A 16,491-nucleotide genomic window follows, 5' to 3' on the forward strand; every position below is an offset into this window, starting at 1 on the left:
CTATGCATGGGCAAATAAAAGGGGCCCCGACATACCACACCATGGAAAAGGTGACTTAGTTTATTGCAACAAACTCTCAGTCCAGCGTAAAACATTTCCAGTTCCAATATAGTTCTATAATACAACAAACGACAAAAGTGCAGCGGCGCGACCAATCTCTCTCCGTAGCGCCGCCAAACTCGCCCGACAATACACGATACAGCTAGCGAAAACTCGGGCGGAGGGAAGGAAGGAGGGAGGACGAAAGGCACCTCTCCGACGCGTCCGCACGCAGGCCGCGTCTCCGGCTGTGGCGACCAGCGGCTCCCTGCTCAGGTTCTGTGTGTCGGAGAGCGCCGGTCAGCGCCGGTGACCAGCCCCCGAACAGTGACGGTCGGACCGCAGCCGCCGCGCGGCGCCTCCTATTGCACAACGCACCGGGTACCGCGACAGAACAACTGTACTGTGCAACAGTGCAACACTGCCGGGCCGACAACCAGCCAACAGCTCCGACCCACGCCCGCTCCGCACCATGGAATACAATTACACACCGTACACAGCGCGCCATTCGACACGGCACCAGCCGACGTCACAACGCATATCGGACGTCACACACGACATTTCTGACGTCACACCAAGAACCACACATCCGTATATACATACACACGCCATCCTGCGGACCCTCGCTCCTCTGCGCCGTGATCACAGCCGTTCAGTGCGCGTAGCAGAGGAAGCCTCGCACGGCACCGGGCAAAGGGAGCTGTTCCACCTGCCTACCTGAGGTGACCCGGCGCACTGCTCGGCGCGCCAGGTGGCTCAGGGGAGGAATGTACTTGGGTACGGTGAGGAACGTTACCGCGCCCCGGCTCGTGCTGTCGAAGGAGTGGGGAGGGGGAGGGAGGTCAGGGTCTACGACAGACACAATGAACGGCGAGTTGAACGATTGATCGGTGAACATATTGAGCGAGAGACACTACGGCTAGTGAGGGTTTCGATTACGCTCGTAGAAAATATCACTCATGATGATGGCTAGGATTAGGTTGGCTTTGTTCAAGCAGAGTAGTTTCTTTCAGTTTAAATCACTTTGAAGTTATTCCCAAATCTATATAAGTTTCTTCGCACCAGACACCTATTTGCAGACAAAACAGCTCACCAATCTTTTTGTTTTTGAGCGTATCATTTGTAGCATACCCCATCCAAAAAGCTGCCAGGCAGTATTGTAAGCCCGGCCGACACAAAATTCTAACATCTTTTCTACTCCACGCCCACCATCCGGTCATCCACTCACCCAACGGCGATGACCGTGCCTGCTGCGTTGTAAGCACAGGAGGTGGGAATCTCCTCCTCACTGGAGCGAGGGACGGGAACAGAGAGCGCCGGCTCCTCCCAGCTCTGCCACGGGTGCCAGAACCGCACCAGGCTGCGGGCGGGTCAGAGGTCAGCGAGGGGTCAGTGGGGTCAGTGGAGTCAGCGAGGGGTCAGTGGGGTCAGAGAGGGGTCAGCGAGGTCAGCGATGGTCACGTTGGGGTATGATGGGAGGTCACAGACATGAGCTTATAAATAAGGCACGTAACATGAATTTTTAAATATGTTATGCAAGGAAAGATAATACGTGTTTGTCCCGTGTTGATCGGACGTCTAGAAGCTTATATATTGTAAACATTATCTCACGAATCTATTGAAGTCCTACAACGGACGTGCATCAAATAAAATGAAGCAACTTATCGATCGTTAGCTTCCATTATAGCTAGACTTCTCTTGCATCTTCGAACCATTAGTATCAAATAATAACCAGCAATACACAGCCCTACCGGTAGGTCGGAAGACCACAGCAGCACCCCGACTGCCACACGGTCGGGTCAGGTCAGGTCAGGTCGCAGCAGAGGAGTCACTCACCCGTCCTCGCAGACTGTGGCCGTCTGGCACATGGCCCTAGACATGACAGCCGCCTTGACCCAGGCCCCGTTCTCTCCGGCGGCGAAGATGAGCCGCGGGGGAGGGTTCAGGTGGAACAGCGTCCGCAGCGGTTTGCCTGTGGGAGCGGACAGTGTGAGTGGGGAGGTGCGCACTCGGCGGGTCAGAGTCGGAAGGGAGTTACTCGGAGTTGAAGTGAGTCAGGGGATAGTGTGAATGAGCAGAAATAATAACTCGCAGAATACGTATTGAACTTGATAATTTCGGACGAAATGAAAAAAGATGAAGCAACTAATTGCTGCAAAATAGCAGAACGACACAACAGATTAAGCGATGGCGAAATTAAGATATATCGTTCAATATTTTAGAATGATACTGAATAATGAATACGCATTAGCATTTTATTGCCGCGGCTTCTTGAATTCAACATATTTATGCTAACCGAAGCGCTTTCAAAATCTTGCTTCCGTGAAACACCATTAGCAGTCACATTACAGTATTATCGTGTCGGTCAGTCCGACTGATTGGCGGTCAACACCGCAGAAAAAGACAGAGAGACAGACAGACAGACAGTAGATGAGTTAGAGTATTACCATCAGGTCCTGCCGAGGCGCCTCAAGCCACCGCAGGTCTGAAAGGAAACTCATACGAATAGGGTGTCTCGAATACCCTGGGTTCCAAGGAACCGCCCCAAAACGACACATATGTGAAAAAGCGACAACACAGTACACACACAAGCAATCATACAATTCATTCACGCAAACTAAGAACAGAATTAACGTTTTAACTTCACCGAATAGCCCGTTTCAAAAACCCGTTAAAGTTACCGATCCTAGGTACTGTTAAATTCGTCACGCACGATACTACAATTATCATGATTATGGTAACGTCCCTTCTGAGTTATGTGAAAGCTGCGAATTTCCAGAATCTAGATAACCTAAATGCCTAAAACGTTCCCATTTCATCTGCGCTTGAATGACATTTATCGATATAAAATCGCATCAAGTCTCAAATACCGTGGCCTTAGTGTGCGCCTCGAGAAAGGAATGCCATCGTACAATCCTCATGAACCACACACCACACCATATCATCCATACGAACTGCGCAGAACACCCACCCTCCCCTCACAGTTCGCAGACATGCCGCTCGTCCAAGGACAATGCCATAAATAGCGGAGAACGCGGCTCGGCCGACCTGCGCTCTGGCGGCCAGAGTTGTAAGCTCACCTGTCTCTGCGTCCCACACGATGGCGCGCGTGTCGTGCGAGGAGGAAACTATGAGGCTGCCGTCGCAGGTGAAAGAGCATGACGTCACCTCGTTGTAGTGGCCCTCCAGCACCATCTGTCGCTTGTAATCCACCATATCGAACACGTAGAGCTGGAACAGAACAATAGATGCATGGAACGGGTCTTACGGAACGGGTACACCCTGACGGGAAATTTGACCTTGCCCAGCACCGTTAAATCTATAAGGCGTCGATGTCGAAATGTCGGAATATCGAAACCCGTTTCCCACTCTTCCTTGAAAATTGTCTGGTCTCATGTCGCCGAACCCTCACCAGCTGCACATAACCAACAGTGGCTGTCAGGCCCTCAAAGTGATACAGGCTACGTCACAGAGCTCATAACGTCATCACATCACCCGGAACAACTGATAACAAAAGCACGTAACATTCGCAACATTCGAGTGGCCGCCTCTTCACACCCCGCACTTACGTGCACATTGGCACTCTCAATGAGAGCCTCTTCAATGAGAGAATGAACGTTAGCCAAACATCGGCCTTAGAACAGATCACGCAGACCCAGTACCCACGCACTACACAGTACCCACTACCCACAATACATACAGTTCACTATACAAATCACACAGCCTCCCTAACCCAAAGCACTCGCGTGGACCGTAAACGACTACCAAGCATACATCTATTTTTCCATAATCAATAAGGTCACCTGCGTGTACCACCACCCACCAAACCCTTACCTCCTTCACCCACCCATCCACCCATCCCTTCCACATGCTCACCAGCTTGCTCTGCCCGCAGGCCACCAGCTGTTTGCCATCGGGGCGCCACGAGCAGCGGAGGACCGGCGAGCGGCAGTCGGACAGCGTCTTGAACATGTTACCGTCGTCGGTGAGGTCCCACGCCTGCCGGGAGAAGTAGAACAGAGAGGTGAGGTGGGGGAAGGTGGGAGAAACTGGGGGAGGAGAGGTGTCCATCGGGCGCACACATATGTGGGAGTGTGTGCAAATACGAGTGCTGCGCTAGCCGAATAAGCTGCAAATGATATGATGTACCGTGTCTGAGCCAATCTCGAGAACCTCCCGAGGAAAAGATAAAATAACCAAACAGAGCTGATACAAACAAGCATGGCGGCCAATAGATTGGCAACTCACGACTCCGGAAAACGTCTAACCACGCATAGCGCAACAGCCAGGAACTATTATTATTTGCAATCACATAGACGGTTATCTTTACCAAACCTACAAAGTACAACCTCGCCAAACTTAAACTCGCCAAATGCCAACGAAAAACACTTGAGAAATGATAACAGAGACACGAATTCGCCAAGAATGTTCATAGCACCTGTGCCTGCCAGTGCCCCTCCTTTCCCCTCCCCATCTCTCCTCCCCTCCTCCCACTCGCCGGACCCGAGGTACCGCCGGCCGGCTCATACCGGAAATATCCAGATCTTCCCCAGCACCGGGGCCCAGACAGGGGCACCTCACGGCGCCAGCGAGCGAGCCCTCGGTCATGCAACCTTTCTCCCCACTACAGCGCAGTTGAACGTTCGCGGACGTTTGGTCATGTGACTTCGAACTAAAAGCAGTGGGAAGACCGGCAGCCGGCGGTGTTATGGCACGTGGCACATGCCACACCACGTCGCGTCGGTGAATGTCGCCGCTGCGCCACTGCTCGTCACGGGGTCAAGACACCGCCCTGCCCCCGCCTCGGACGACAGGGATGAGGTACAGGAGGGTTCGGTACAGGAGGGTTCCGTACAGGAGCGTTCGGTGCAGGAAGGTTTGGTGCAGGAGGGTTCGGTGCAGGTGGGTTCGGTATAGTGCTTTTTATCGCTGGATAACGAAGGCCAGCCATGGCATCGGAAACCAGTTTTCGACAAATGCGCGACTTTCTTCAATTCATTTTATTGTGGTTCAGGGATTTTGTAGACCAGAGTAGGGAAATACAATGCATGAAGCCAATTTACGAAGGATTTCCGTAAAATTTAGGGCTTTGAGCATGAAATATCGCGGTTCTGCTTCTCCAAATAGATTGATTGCACGTCAAAACCAGCCTTACTGACGCAACGTATTACGACGGGAGCACTGACGAATCTAGAGGCATTGGAGAAGCTGCGGGGGCCGGGGGAGGGCTTAGCTACTTTCAATGTTGTCTTTTAATTTCCGAGAATTCATCAAACATCGCTTCCTTAATCCTTATGCTATGTTTTGCAATTTGAAACAAGCTTTACTTCATAAAAGCCGTTTAATTTGCTTTTTATGCGAAGCAAACGGCGAGAAACGAAAGGCAATAACAGGAGGCTGCATCTGGAGGGGGGCCCCTCCTTTGCAAGTGGACGGGAACGGCTTTAACCCTATTCCTGGCGGGGGGGGGGGGCCTCAGGAGCCCCCCTGAGGTTTTTTTGGTTATTTCTCCCAAACGCGTTGAGCTAGGAAGCTCAAATTTTCTGACTTTTCCTAAAAGGCTTCTACGCAACAAGTCTGAAAATTTTGAGTTGATCTGACCTCAGGTCAGGTCACCAGAGGCGGTTTGGTGACCCTACCTCAGAAAAGTTTGCAATCACGCCAGAGCTAGAGTTTTTGACCGATCAATTTCTTCTCTTCAGGCTTTAGTTAGGGTACCAGTATGTGCAATTTGTATATCTCGGAATTTTGATATCGGTGACCTAAGGTCAGGTCAGTTTCGCGACCTCCCCATTATAAGTCAATGGGGGAAAAATCAACTCCCTGTTTTTACCACTAAAACGGGTCGGAATGGCCCCATATACCATACATGACTTCATATACGATCAACCTTCACTACCTTGAGGTCTGTTTTGCTGTTGGGCAGCTGTGAGGTCATGTGACGTCATCAAAGGTCACCAAAGGTTTTTGGCCAATAACTCCGTACAGGAACAAGATACAGACGCGTGGATGGTCTCATTGTGTTCAGCTCGTCAAGACGCATCGAATGATATACATGATGACCTCGAGGTCACGTGACCTGAGGTCAACCTTTGACCTTGACCTTTCGAGGTCAACATATATATCATTCGATGCGGATTGACGAGAGGATTACGATGATGCCCTTAGTTTGTTCCTATCTTGACTAATTCGAAAGTTATTCGAGAAAAACTCTCCATATCTAGCGCCGCCATTTTGACTTTTTCGACCCCTGTGACGTCATCTTTGACCTGACCTGAAAATGACCTTGGTAAAAATTGTAGACCTTGTCCATGCGTATCCGATGCCGTTTACCGCTTGTCGCTATCTTGCTTCGTTCTCGAGATCTCAGGGGGGGGGGCCGAATCGGCCCCCCCCCCCCCGCCAGTTTCTTGTCCCGGCGGAGCCCGCCAGGAATAGGGTTAAGCAGAGTAAAACCACGCTTGGTCCTACCTTGAGGGTTTTGTCCGCCGACGCGGACACCAGTCGGAGCGAGTCGTCAGGGGCAAACTGGATGTCCCTGACGGCACCGCGGTGGTCCATCAACTCCAGCATCAAGCTGCCCGTCTCCAGACTCCAGAGGCGGACGCGGCCGTTTGGGTGACCGGTGGCCAGCACCGGGGTACGCGTGAAGTCAAACCTGGCGACAGGGGAGAACACGGGGTCACACGGGGGCGAGCGCAGGCCAATGCTAGGATCACACACATACGACCCGGGGCAGCGTCATAAATGGAGGGCACACATGCGTGAATAAAGGCGAGAATATAAATAGGAAGCGAAGACACACGGGGTAAGTACAGGCGCTTTTATCCCGAACGCAGTATGAAAGAAGCGCCTTCGTTTCGAGCCGAAAATAGCCAGAGACCTTTTGCGCTTCACTAAAAACGATGTTTGACTACTGCTGTGTTCTTTTGCCATAAATGAGGTCTAGGTTTACACATTACATAGTATATAAACGTAGCAGAGTAGCGCAGCACGATTCTTCATACTTTTTATTACCCATGCCCATCCTGCACGCTGCCAACGCTCTATTCTCGTATCTTCCCAATATTAGGTCAGGTCAAGTCAGGTCAGGTCAGGTCAGGTCAGGTAAGGTCAGGTCAAGCCAGGGATCTCCATGGCCGACTACAGCTCGTCAGTGACACATACAAAACCATACTACATCGAGGCCACGCTAGGCCGGTTGGCGACACCAACTGACCCATAAAAAGGCAGACCTCTCTCGTCTATGGGCGGAGGCGCGGGCCGGCGCCTGAGCCAAGTGCGCAGTTGTCAGCGCTTGGACCGGTATGTGAGGCCCCGTTCTGTCACCGATCACGCGTGTGTTGTCCGCTGCTGCCACTGCTGCTGCTGCTGTGTTACAGCAGGACTTGTATGTGCGCGCGTTTGTGACATTGTGTGCGAAGGAGAGGGGTGAAGCTTTCCATTTGTTTTTATCTCGATTGGCCAATGCCTTACCTCTTGATGCAAGACTTGCACTCAAAATGTTCTCGTCCCTCTCGGTCAGAGGCCTCCCTTGGGAGAGGCATGAGGCATCACGTGATGTTCATGTTATGCCGACCCCTATGAGCCCCCAGGCACCACCATGCACCAACAACAAACCTTAGCGCCTCCCAGCGGCAGACCCGAAACTAACCAGCGCTCTATCTGCACGTCCACCCAATCAAAACACCGAGTCGTCCACTCTCCGTCGCGTAACGATTACATCATCTATTCGAGCCGAGTCCCGCTCCATCTACTAGCCCGCCCGGCCTGGCCCGAATTCCGGCCCGGATCGGGCCACCAGAAAGTGAACCAAACAGCGGCGGGCCTTCAGCCGCGGCGGGCCTTCCCAGACAGGTAGACAGACGGTGGCGGCGGCGGCGGCGGCGGACGACCGACCTTGGCTGGCCCAGTCAGGAGGTGGCTGGCCTCAGGCGCGTGTGGCTGAGCCGGCGCCACCGACCCGGCCGCACGCCAGGTGGCGCTACTCCGGACATGAACAGATCCCGTCTGTGATACAGACGGGATGCGCTAGGACCTTATGCAATATGCAAAGCCCGAGATGCAGTCAGCTAGTATCTGTAAGGCTCGGTCAAAGTGGGCTGATGTGGGGGACAAAAGGAGGCTCCGTAGGGGCGTTCGCCTTTCTCACCCCACAGGCAGCGCGGTGCACCGTGTGACGCTTTCTGTGCACTGTTTACCGTTCCCTGTGCACAGCAGGCTCCACAGCCCGTTCCCTGAGAAGGCCCGGCCGCCCGGGGCCGAGACAATCCATCACCTCCGCACCGCGCTCGTATGATCGTCGCTCAAAGTCTCCGATAAACATCAACAATGGTCCGCGGGGCCCTAGCTCCCTCGACACACCCCCGGCCTAACTGCGGTGTTCGCTGCGCACCTCGAATAGGCATCTCCCCTAACGACAGCGACGGGCCCCGTGGCCTTGGTCGGCACCCGGCGGCCCCCCGGTCAACATCAACATTGAGGCAGCGGCCGGGTGGCTGGAGTCGAGTGCGCCGGCCGCCGAGTTCAAGGGTGCTGCCACGGCAGGTCAAAATCGAAGAAAGCTTTCAGGCATCAGCCTAGCTCGCTGCCTACATAGTGCATACAGGCATCAAAATATAACAAATCAGTAAATTGAGACGGGTTACATAGCACATTCGGGTGGACGAATGTGCTATGTAACAAATCAGTATTGAATGTAAATGCGGAAAAAACGCACAAAAGACAGGATATAAACATTCAATACTAGGCGCTGGGAACACAAGTGAAATTAGACAAGAGGCTCCTCAGTTCCTAACCCACGCGGCAGAATGCAGATTGATGGACCGTGGACAGAGCCATTCCCTGCCCCAGCTCGGGTGGCGAGTTTGGCATCCTGCCAGCGAGCGGGATATACGGCAGCCGGGGTCACGCGGACCCAACCGGCGCCGGCGCCGGCGTCACTCGCCAGAGCCTGACGTAAGCCGACCGCTCCGCCGCGCGGCCCCGCGAGCGGCGGCCCGGCCCCTGCAACGAGGCGCCATGGGTCTACGACGCAGACCGCCCGAGTACTTGCATGAGATGAACTCGCGGCAATTGCACGATGTTTAGGAGATGTAAGTAAACCAGGCAGGAGGTTTGCATATAACACTGCGCATTACTAGGAGTAAAAATAACAGTTGCACTGTACTAGGAAAAATAAGAAAGAGACGTTGGTAGCAACGTTTACTTGGCTAACTCACTTCACGAACTTCCTAACACGCCATTTCGGGTTCGCCGAGCCCGATTATCCCTACGCATAAGAGATGAGGTTTTTGACAAATAAAAACAAAGTCAGAAAAGTATTATGACATATAGTAAGACCCTTTGCCAGACATGTTTGACTTCAAACTTCGATACATGAGAGACCTAAAAGTGCTGACTAGGCGCGCCTCCACCACGGGTCACACGATCAAAGGCCCGTTCAGTCCAGACGGGACACACCCCCCTATTCACGACTGCGTCATCACACACCCACCGGACGTTCCAGCTACCAGCACCCACGGGGTCAGTTCCGAGAGTCCAGCGCCTCAGGCTAGCGTCGGTCCCAACGTTAGCCAGAACGAGTGAACACATAACCGCGGGCAAATCGTGCATGGAACTCATCAAGTCATGGTTATCATGCAAGGCCGTAACGGGAGGGTGCAAGAGACAATAAAACTCAAGGCTCTGGCTGTCTGTCTGACTGAGTTTGTCGGTCTGCTTGCTCGCAACATTGCCGTCTTTTAGCACGCTTTTGTAACTTTTAGCCGTTGTCCCGCGTCTACTACTATTTCCATTCAACCATATGAAACAGCGCCGCAGAATGTCAGACTGATAAGATGACTACCCGGCTCTCCAGCCGCCGTGCCGCATATTTGCGGACCGTATTTCTTCTGCACGGCGCTTTCGGTAACGCCGCTGCGCCGGTTACGAGCCTGTCTGGGGTATTATCGAAATGACAGCGTGCCTCTCCGCCACCGCCATTGCCATATTGTCACCGCTTGGGCCAAATTCGTGGACGAGCGCAGCGCCGGCCCACAGACACCCCACTCTGGAGAGTTCTGCAGTGGCCCGTTTAAGCATGAAACGTTCATGATCCGCATGGATTATTTATCATTAAAGCGTCGGGTTATGTAAGTTGCAAACACTCTGCAGTTGGAGGATATCCTGCTCGAATCTCGAACCTTCCTGCACTTTTGTTAGGTTGACACCAGGGATTCGGAGCCGTGGAAATTTCAGACGGCTCCGGCTCCGAAGAAAAAATCGGCTCCGGCTCCGGCTCCGGCTCCGGGTGAAATGTCATGGCGGCTCCGGCTTCGGCTCCGGCTCCGAGTAAAATGATCCGGCTCCGGCGGCTCCGGCTCCGGCTTCTACTCAGTACATCCCCTATGCGATCAATTAAATACGGGTGGAAGAAAAAAGGCGATGGGATTGGTACACGTTGCTTCTGTATTTGTATAACAAGGCTATTTTGAATACCACATTGTTTTACGCCTTGTACTGTCAAACCGAACTAGGTAAATAATTGTTTCCTCTTAAGAAAAGGAGCCGGAGTCGCCCCCTTTTTTGACGGCTCCGGCTCCGACTCCGGGCTATATTGTTTCACGGCTCCGGCTCCGGCTCCGGCTCCGCATCCCTGGTTGACACAAATAACTCTCTTTATATCTCTCGATCTTGGATACGCCTTCTGTGCACCTTCTGGGTCTTAATTAATTTCTGGTTAACCACGTTCGCTAATATCCGCTTATCCTGGAGCGGTGTGCAAACCTCACATCAACATGAGGTCATCCCACCAATCCACAACACAGAGCCTCAGTTATCACTATATACGAAGACCAGCACCGCACAACCTGCGTTCGAAATAGCATGCAGCCTGCAGCCCCCCTTCAACAATCTCAGTCCTGTCGTGCTCGGTCCATGCGCAGGACCACGCGCCCGAGCCCCAGTGACGGCAGCGTGCGAGATGGGATCAGCGTTTGGTCCGCCCTGTGCAAGAGGCCCGAATCGCACGAGTCAGTGGGCGGCACGGCCAATGTCCGCCAGAGAGGATCTGCAACGCTTGATTTCTCATTATGTAACGCAGGGGCGTCGCCGACGGGGGGGTCGGGGGGGGGGGGGGGTCACGACCCCCCCACTCGTCAGAACCGGGGGGGTCAACCCCCCCACTTTTGGCGATGTTGAATATGCTTTTTTTAGCGATCATGTCAGGGAAGTTGGCGTCAGCAACATCAACAAATACAACGTCAGATTAGAGCTCCCTATAGTCCCTATTGCTTATAGGTCAATAAGCTGTGGGCTAGAACATCAGCATGACAATATGATTTTAGTCCCTTTTTATCCCTCAAATGAGCGAGCGCGTCAAAACTGACCCAAGCGTTCGTCTGATTGTCAAAATAATGGTTGCAGTCGATTCGTCGGATGACGTATCAGTAACTACGAGGTACCTGGCTAGCCTCAGCCCTGCTACCCTCGGACCTGCCTGCAGAGGGGAAATGGGGTCAGATGGTGGATCCCTCTGGGGCTTTCCTAATAAGACGCGCAAAAAGGAGTATATTGCAACGAAACTTCCAGTGACCTCGAGTTAATGAATTTTACACCTATTCTAAAAAAAAATTGGCCCTGATTCGAATATGGATGACCTTGGTTAACTTTTTTGAGTTTTATTTGCTTCCACTTACAAGTGTGGTTTTTGGGGCTGATTTCGAGTTTAGCGCCCGTTCGAACCGTTTGAAGTAGTTTTGATAAATGATGGTTATGTAACATGTTACGAAGCTATCGTTGGTGGTTGTCAGTCACCCACTCTAGATGGCCGGCAGGAAGCCTGCTGATCGACCTGACCTGACCCGACCCGATCTACCCAAAATGCATGGAGTCATCATCTTTGTTCAAGACTAACATCGAACTCGTACTCGGGACCCCGATAACAGCTACGGCTCACTAAGTCCTAGCAGGCGGACAGATTTTTCCTACTTTTGGGCGTTGACCTAAGATGACCCGGCCAAGACCTTGAAATTGGGCATCATCGGCTTTCTCTCATCACAGGCAGCATTTTCGCTCTTCCGCGAAACTCTACCTCGATCAGGGGCCGAAAGCACGCCTTATGCGTTACGTTGGTAAACGTTTTACCTTAGCGACCCGCAAAATACGAATAAGAGCTACAGCAACACAGAAAGCGTATTCGATAGCTTTTTAAAGCTCTTTCGCCAACTTCGCCTCAGATATGACTTCGGGTCTATGGCTCGTGTACCATAGAGTCCAAACAGCTAAACGGACGGATTTTGCCGAAACATTTGTTCTGTAACAACCTATGATTCAGTGAATGTGTATGATATTCATGTTCTAGCCCACGTTACGCCATACCCAGATGGCTCGTGTCCAGAAAATTCTCAATTTCTGTGCCAGAGTCGTCAGTGGTCGTAGACGCAGCGACCACATCTCTGACGTCATACAGCAGCTCGGCTGGCTGCGGGCAGACGAATTAGCCGAGTACCACACTATCTGCGCAGTCCACCGAGCCATCACATCGGGTACTCCTGAACATATCAGTGATACCATCGGTCCTGTAGCCCGCGACATACACGACCACAACACCCGAAACGCAGGGCTGATAACACAGCCACGGGCCCGAACAGAGACGGGGAGACGTCGACTATGTATTAGAGGAGTCGCGATGTTAAACGGTGCCGAGTTGAGCCCGTATATACCAGCGTTTCGCGCCAATGTGAAGCGTGTGATCATGTCGAGACGCCGAGTAGCTGTCTGAACCTGTTCCAGTCGCACGCTTGTTTGTGTTTGCCAGTGATATCTATGCCTACTCGTACTGTCTGTATGTTCCTCGTTTTATCTGGTTTTACGTGTCTGGTGAAAAGCCACTTTTATTGTGGATCCTAGATGAATACACATCTGTATCTGTATCTGTTATCACCATCGTTTTTGTTTCGTCGAAACACGTCGCATGGCTTACAATTTGAACTTAAAAACTTGAATAGAAAACTTGACATCAGGTAAAGGTCATGACCTGACCGGAAAAGAACCTGCTGCATATGGATCGATCTGTGTTACTGAGCTGAACACACTCCAGGTGCTGTCATCGCTGTACAACGTCTCCATCAAAAGTTGTTGTCGAAAATTGTTAGAGACCTTTGATGACCTAATGACTGACCATTTCAGTCACCACTGGTCATTAGCTGCACCTTATCTCTAAAATGAACAAGGTGCCAATGGCTACAAAAGTATCTAGCGTTTTTAGCATATTCTTTCAAAGGAGAGGACATCGTGCTTTTTCCCATATGTTATCATGATTGGTGAGGTCACACACCTATTTGACCTGACTTCGCTTCTCAGATGTAAAATCCCAGATTCATGAACTGTTGGCACTTATATGTAATCCCGTTCATTACACCAAATTTCAGACTTATAGGAGTCAGGAGATAATCTATAGGAATGACAAGATTGCAGTTTAAAGAGGCATTAAAACTGAACTTGACATGACATTGTGACCTGACCTCAGGTGACCTCTGCTTGATTTTTATGCACGATGCAAAATTGATGTACAATAAGATATACCGCTGCTTTCGCGGCGCTGCGCGCCGAGGTTCTTCTCCGGGCACACGAAAAAACCGGGAGCTTGGCTAAAAACACCCCTACCCATCAAGACGAAGACCGGAAACCCGACCCCCCCCCCCCACTCAAAAATCCGTGGCGACGCCCCTGATGTAACGTTTGTCATAAGGTAATGTTTGTAACGTTTGCAGGACTGATAAATGCTGAAAAATGAACACCAATCATTCATAAAGAAGCGTTACGCCATATGGTAGTAACTTAGCTATGGTCGAATTGACCTGGCAACCGCACTTCCTACTCAGGGGAGCAATAGAATCCGCTTTCAATAAATCAGCGAGACACGTCATATTAGTTGCGCATCTAAGCGCCTGTCAAATGATGATGCTGATGGACCGAACTAAACCGATTGCTTCAATGACATGCAATCGAGTGGGGCCGACGCCTCTAAATCGCTTCCTTTACTACGACAGCGAATGCATATTGCGCAGTCGAGTTCAGCAGAAATGTCATTAATGAAACGACTTATTGATGGGAAACGATCAGCGGTTACGAGTATAGTGTTTCGATGAAGAGTTATTTGAATGCAGCGCAGTAAGTTTTCCGCCATTAGCTATGCGAGTACCTACGTAAGAACATTCTGAAAAATTAAGGTTGGTGTAAAAGAATTGGTTCTATCTGCATTCACAGCAAGCAATCTTGCTCACATCGGCCATAATTTTGCTCAGAGGACGGACTATAAACACACTTAATATCAATTAGGGTGTGTTTAATGGCAACACGTGATACAACGTAATGCCAGCCCTCGTCTACCCCATCCGTGATGCAGACACGATCTCTGACGTCCGAGCTGTCCTCGGCCTTGGTGTGAGTGCGTCAGAGCACCATAAACCTGGTTATAACATCGATATGTTCGCAACCCTCCTTAGAGCACCACTCAGCCCCTCGTCAGAACACAGATATGCATGCCGCACGCCACAGCGAACTGGAGCGTCAGCCCGGCGTGTTGACTGTTTACGGAGACGGACATACCACAGTCAGGCCACTGCACTGGTGCCGGGCGGTATGAAGCGGTACGGCAGGGGGCGGGGGGGGGGGCAGGGTGAGGGGCACCGGCCCATGACACCAGGCGCGAGCCCGGTAACATCAGCCCATCGCGCGATAAGCCCGCTCCCCTCCCTGCCGGCCCCAGCATCCCCAGCATGTTATGGCCATCTCCCCGGCCGCGGTAGCTCGGTTCACCGCAGTTTGAATCAACAGTGCCATGTGTCGTTGACGACTGTCAGAGCGCCGGGCCGTGCGTCATCATTGGTAACCCGAACGCTTATTTACTGATACATTTGTGATACCGAGTTAACTGGGCGTTCTGGGTAAGGCGAGGAATGTAGGTAAATAGGTACTGCGACGTTGTACTGTATGGTATGTGTCGACACGTGCGGACCTGGGACGACCTAGTCTGCACAGACTGTGGAGAATAACTCTGCATCTTTGCAAGCCAGTGCCGTGCGCTCCGTAATAATGACTAATTCAGTACCTCTTTACGCTCAGCGACTCGTGTAACGTATGCTTACTGCAATTACGCACACAATTATTCGCTGGGCCGACAAGCATACAATGTCGACCGGTAACACCGTGCGTCACAGCAGTGATACATGTGACGTCAGTGACGTTATTTGACACCTGTCCGATAACTGATGACGGCTAATCAATTACAGTACGGGAACGGACATTACATCAGCTGATAGGATCTGTAAGCGTTCCACGTCACAGGATATTGATAGCGAATATCGTTTAATTGTTACGGTTTCGCGCTACTCCGGGTTCCTGTGTAGATGATGATACGAGAGACTGAAGACACATTCAACTATTGATGACAGCTCACCTTTTCCCGCTTTTCACGATGAGTATTCTTGGGATCCCTCTCATTTCCAGCCTTTCAGTTATAAACTCTCTCTTGCCTTATCCTTCTCTATTATTCTCCTGGCTATAGTAGTGTTAAAACAGCCAGCACTAATGACTTTGTAGTCTCAGGCACTAGCCGTTGTCTCGCCTCTCCCAGCTTCTCCATTCCCCGTCCCCCCCCTCACTCCCATCACCACTGACCTTTTCCAGGAGCCGCGCCGTCCGTCGGTGGGCTGACGGAGGCCCAGCCAGAAGGCCATGGCGCACACCTCCAGGCCCGTGGAGAGGACCACCTCCTGGTCACAGAGCTGGCTGCCGTCCGCATCGCGGCAGTTGTCCCGCACACTGCAACACGGCGGAACACGGGGTCAGAGGGGGTCGGGACACATAGGGTCACATGAGGTCAGATTAGACACGGGGTCAGACTGAGTTTGCAAAGTGTTTGGATCGTAAAAAGGAGAAATTTTGTCCTTAGCATGTTGAATTTTATTGAAAGAAGAGAATGCGACATGGAGGTAAATCCAGTTGCGATAAGGAATAAAAACGACCCGCGCACCGACGGGGGGGGCGGATATCCGCCCCCCCCCCCTGAGGTTTTTCGCGAATAGCGGGAAAACCGCGGCGCGTAGCGCCGCGAAATTTGGTATGACTATTCCCTTATCAATTTTACACATGGTGTGCAAGTTTGAACTTCCTACCTTTCAAGGTCAGGTCACCAGGTCACTTTCAATGACCCAACCTCAAGTCACTTTTTTGCAACTTTGTCACCGTGCCAGAGCTACAGTAGATGTCGGAGGCCTTTGAAAGTCGCAGGATGTTATTAGGTCATTAGTAGCTACAATTTGTATATCTCGGAATTTTGATATCGGTGACCTAAGGTCAGGTCAATTTCGCGACCTCCCCATTTTAAGTCAATGGGGGAAAAATCAGCTCCCTGTTTTTACCACTAAAACGGGTCGGAATGGCCCCATATACCATACATGACTTCAT

The 16,491-nt window shown here is 51.7% G+C and overlaps 1 protein-coding gene across 2 annotated transcripts in view; it reads right to left on the bottom strand.

Annotated features, from left to right (window-relative positions):
- Nucleotides 1–46: 46 nt before the first annotated feature.
- The window catches only part of LOC122387009 (WD repeat and SOCS box-containing protein 1-like), a 32,202-nt gene continuing 15,757 nt past the window's right edge, over nt 47–16,491 (bottom strand). For both annotated transcript variants that reach the window (XM_043376801.1, XM_043376802.1), the window contains 7 exons: nt 15,703–15,846; nt 6,511–6,697; nt 3,916–4,038; nt 3,120–3,270; nt 1,876–2,011; nt 1,268–1,399; nt 47–851 (listed from right to left, as the gene is read on the bottom strand). In XM_043376801.1, coding sequence (XP_043232736.1) covers nt 692–851; nt 1,268–1,399; nt 1,876–2,011; nt 3,120–3,270; nt 3,916–4,038; nt 6,511–6,697; nt 15,703–15,846 — 1,033 coding nt within the window. In that variant the 3' untranslated portion in view covers nt 47–691. The remainder of the gene's footprint in view (nt 852–1,267; nt 1,400–1,875; nt 2,012–3,119; nt 3,271–3,915; nt 4,039–6,510; nt 6,698–15,702; nt 15,847–16,491) is intronic.

This window comes from Amphibalanus amphitrite, unplaced genomic scaffold (assembly GCF_019059575.1).
Source record: "Amphibalanus amphitrite isolate SeventyFive unplaced genomic scaffold, NRLGWU_Aamphi_draft 000270F_arrow, whole genome shotgun sequence".
Lineage (NCBI taxonomy): Eukaryota > Metazoa > Arthropoda > Thecostraca > Balanomorpha > Balanidae > Amphibalanus > Amphibalanus amphitrite.